Source organism: Wasmannia auropunctata, unplaced genomic scaffold (genome assembly GCF_000956235.1).
Source record: "Wasmannia auropunctata unplaced genomic scaffold, wasmannia.A_1.0 LD336064.1, whole genome shotgun sequence".
Classification (NCBI taxonomy): domain Eukaryota; kingdom Metazoa; phylum Arthropoda; class Insecta; order Hymenoptera; family Formicidae; genus Wasmannia; species Wasmannia auropunctata.
Genome location: NW_012026826.1, coordinates 1,045,443 through 1,049,829, shown reverse-complemented (window position 1 = coordinate 1,049,829; position 4,387 = coordinate 1,045,443). Strand labels below are relative to the sequence as shown.

Sequence of the window (4,387 nt, the reverse complement as noted above, 5' to 3'; positions counted from 1 at the left end):
TATTTTATCGATAAATTGTTCCATATTTTATTTATTAATAACTTTCAATAATCTAGTAACTGGCGCAAACAAGAACAGCGCATGCGCATCGAGTTGCCTAAAAATAACTGAAACTAAAGTTACTAGATTATTGAAATAAAATTTGGGACAATTTATCGATAAAATAGAAAAAATACTTGTATATACGGATCTAGCAAATAACTAGCAAACGTTTTAGCTCCGAAATATTTATGAAATTATGAGATAAAGGTTTCAAATGGCGGTTACACCCGTTACACTTGTCCAAATTTTATTTTCGATTTTTTACCCAAAATAATTAATATGCAAACAAAATAAAAATAAATGCAAAAATTAGCAAAGACTAGCAATCGAATGACGTATTCAAAATTATTGAAATCGTTAGTTCGACAGCTGGCTTCATACCGGTGTCCCTTTTCCTAGAGTCCTAGATTATCAGAGAAGCGCGACCGGCTTATGGCAATATCGCAAAAGTACTAGAAAATATTAAAAATGGCGTCGAATGGCCAATCATAAGATTGATTTATTCGACAGCCATTTATAATACCGATAAATCAATCTTATGATTGGCCATTTGCAAGTCCAATCAGGACTCGTAACACCGGTCGCGCTTCTCTGATAATCTAGGACTCTACCTTTTCCTAGCGCGTCGAATTGTCCGACCAGAGCGTTGCGAATGCGCCTTACCGGACTCCCATGGAAGGAGTGGGAAGAATAGACGCCGGACTCCAAGCGAACACGGGCCCCCTGAGTCTGTTTACTTCCAGCTTCCTACCCGTGTGGATCTAAATTGCGTAAGCCACGTGCCTAGTTTCCTAATCCTTTGCTACTAATTCCATTTCTAATATTCTATTTTCTTTATTCATTATTAGTTGTTAACTCGTCACTAATTACTAACTTAAATTTAAGCTTTACTTCTAATTCAGTTACTAATTTTTAATCAAATATACCATATCAATTTCTAATAATAATTATATCATAATTATTTGCGTCTTCCGTTCGACAACTGGATCTATAGTGTGCTTTTTGCTTCCTACTGCTTTTTGCTTTTTACTTCTGGTCTTTTTCCCTCTTTGCGATCGTTTTATTGACAATTGTGTTTCTTGTCATGTGTTTCCTGTTTCTTCCAAAGTTCGTCAACATTTATCCGGACAAAAATGAAGGATCAGGATGTAAGAGGCAAAAAATGGTAAAAAGTGGTAAAAAGCAAGAAACAAGATGCAAAGAGCACATTGTAGATCCAGTCTAGTATAAGTTGCATCATTCAATTTTTAAGAACAATCTCACAATGTTGAAATAACGAACGATCTCAAAGATACCTTAGTTAATTTGTGTTTAGAATTTTGTAATCTAATGCAAGTTTATATGTTTATTTAATTATAGTTATTTAAAACTGAGATTTAATTTCTTATCCTTTATTAGCCCAAATTTTATCCACTCCGTCTCCTTACGACAATTTCTGTGCTGCGTAATAAAAGTGATTCGAAAACAAATCACGCCGTAGTTCCAACAAGTTTTAACAGGTTTCAGGCCGAGTCATCGAATCGCCACGTGACCGACGCCATCTTGCTTAATCCAGCGACGTGGAACAACGGACGTCCGACTCCCGAGTTGTGAACCTCGTCATCTTGCCAGCATGGAGGTAATGGACTTCCTGTTCCTGCCGCTTCATCATTTCACCACGAGGTAACCGCCATTGTCTACTATAGTAAATCGCTCCATCTTCTGACGCCGGAGCACACCTATCGCACTTAACCCTCGATAATCCTGCGAGCTAAAGTCATTTGGTCATATCAAGCCGCATCATTCTTGCACGCATCGAATCACGGTATATGTGTCCGCTTTGTAACGTCGATCCCGCGCGAGACATTTCCACGCTAAGTGCAGCGTTCTTCGCGTGGATCTCCAGCACGGTTGCGTGCCCTACCCAGTGAATAATAAGATGTCTTAAAGACGATTAAAAGACGTCTTAAAATGTTTCGGACGTCCAAAAAGATTTACTAAAAGACGTCTTTAAGAGGTTTTAAAAACTTCCCAGATAGACAAAAAGACATCTTGTAGACGTCTAAAAGATGTCTTACATGTCTTGCAAGATATCTTAATAACTCTCGAAAAGATATCTTTTAGATGTCTTTTCGAAGTCTTACGCAACACCTTTAGATCTCTTTAAGATATCCTTTAGATCTCTTTAAGATATCGTTAAAGACATCTAAAAGATATTTAACAGACGTCTAAAAGTTATCGGTCTTAACCCTCATAAAAAAGAACTTATACTAGTAGTGAAAACTAGTGAAAACATTATACTGAAATATAGTAGTGCTGATATAGCAGTGCATGACACTACTACATTTCAGTAGTGTTTTCACTGCACTAGAAGTTCTTTTTTACGAGGGAACATAATAATTAATAACTAAGAGTCGGTATACATATATTCATAGTCATGACCTAATTAGTCACCATTTTGCTGAAATAATACTTATATTCAAGAATTAAAGCGCTCTTCTTAGTGCTCTTCTGCGGTTGTCAGCCTGAGCGCAACCAATAAGAAGAGTGCTTTGAATAAATATTAATTGCTTCAAGACAAAGCGACTTGTATGATGACTATGAAGTATTATATAATTGGCCTAATATTAGTATTAGTTTTCTTAAATTTAAGAATTCTGAGACTAAGTGAGGACTATAGAATCTAAACATGTTCTTGAAAAGTATATTACCTATTTATTTTTTTGTAAGGCATCCTGAATACATATTACCACACATATACGCATATGAATAATAACATTGTACAGTAAATGAAAAATATATATTTAGTAAAATGTTACTTAGTCATTATAATAATTACTGATGTGCTTTCTTCAAGTATAATAGCGCATTTTGTCTCCTGCGTGTTGCAGCCAGTTCTTGACATGTTTTCGAATTTCTACGATGGTGCCATTAATATACCTTTTATTTTTGGCACTGATTACTCTTATAAAAAGAAAGTATAAATATGAAAATACTTAGAAAAATTGTATTCAATTTATAAAAAAAAAATATAAATATTTGAAAAACTTTTCAAGAAATTGAAATTTCTCATATGTTGCAAATATAAAAAAACATATACATTTTATATATTCATGAACAATGCGTAAACTATGGTAGCTTTCTCGAATAATTAAAAGCACACATTAATATCTTTATTATGTTCACATTTCTCTAGACTAGACGTTTTTCAATATGTAATTACAAAAAAAGCACACATAATTATAATGTATTCAGAATAATAATGTTAACATATAAAACTGTTTTTATGATAAAAACATACATTATAATTACTCACCAACTACAATATTAATAAAAGAAGAATTTTTGATAGCAATCGACCCTTTAGCACCGATCCAAGACATTTTATGCCCCAGTTCATATGCCATTGTGTGTGACAAAATGTTGGATACGATTTTTTGGTTTGTATCACCGCCTATTTGCATAATAGCTTGCTTCTGTAAAGAATATTCGAATAGTATTATTTAAATATGAAATAAGTACACCCACGGTCATCGATTCTGTCCCTCGGAAATTTTCTCAAACTCTGAAGTGATCACTTTTCTACATTAATGCTCATAATCCATGCACGATTAACGAAACGAAATCGTGCATGGACTATAAGCATTAATGTAGAAAAGTGATCACTTCAGAGTTTGTGAAAATTTTCGAGGGACAGAATCGATGACCGTAGGTGTACATACATATGTTTTTTATTTCATAGAACTATTTCAGCCTAATGAAGAATCATATACGTAATAAAAATTCAAATTGCTATAAATTTTATTTCTTTAAATCCTGCAATTTGTAATATTGTAATTGTAATACATAAACTTTGAATTGGTGAATTTTGAGCAGTAAATGATATTTCAAATATTTTAATCAAGAAATAAGATGAAATGTGAAGTGTACAAGATGTATAGTTTATCAGTTTTGTTCGTTTTAAGTAGGTAACCGTTGTACATATTATACTGCTATAATGTGTGTGTGTGTGTGTGTGTGTGTGTGTGTGTGTGTGTGTGTGTGTGTGTGTATGTGTGTGTGTGTGTGTGTGTGTGCGTGGGTGTGTGAAAACATAGAGAGAGAGAGAGAATGTAAACGCATGTTTATGCGCGCGTGTAGTCAGCTGATCGTCGCGACGGTCCCGCGTACCGCCTGCCGGCGGACAGTAAGTTGCGCCGCCCCTGCCTACCATCCGTACGCGGCCCGTAATTTGCTAACTATTTCTCGTTATAATTTCAAAACTAAGCTTCGGAGAAAATTTTTGTAAAGGAAAAATCGTCTTAGAATTGAGTCAAGAATACGTCTTTTCAGGGACACCGGGGTTATTCTGAATCACCCTGTATAA

General features: G+C 34.6%; 1 protein-coding gene across 3 annotated transcripts in view; it reads right to left on the bottom strand.

The window, feature by feature from the left end:
* Nucleotides 1-2,802: 2,802 nt before the first annotated feature.
* LOC105450270 overlaps nucleotides 2,803-4,387 on the bottom strand; it is a 27,351-nt gene continuing 25,766 nt past the window's right edge. For 2 of the 3 annotated variants that reach the window (XR_974444.1, XM_011690037.1), the window contains 2 exons: nucleotides 3,338-3,497; nucleotides 2,803-2,985 (listed from right to left, as the gene is read on the bottom strand). Coding sequence is in view for 2 of the 3 variants with exons in the window: in XM_011690037.1 (XP_011688339.1) it covers nucleotides 2,981-2,985; nucleotides 3,338-3,497 (165 nt within the window). In the remaining variant the exon portion in view is untranslated. The remainder of the gene's footprint in view (nucleotides 2,986-3,337; nucleotides 3,498-4,387) is intronic. The other variant, XM_011690036.1, reaches the window with a different exon arrangement.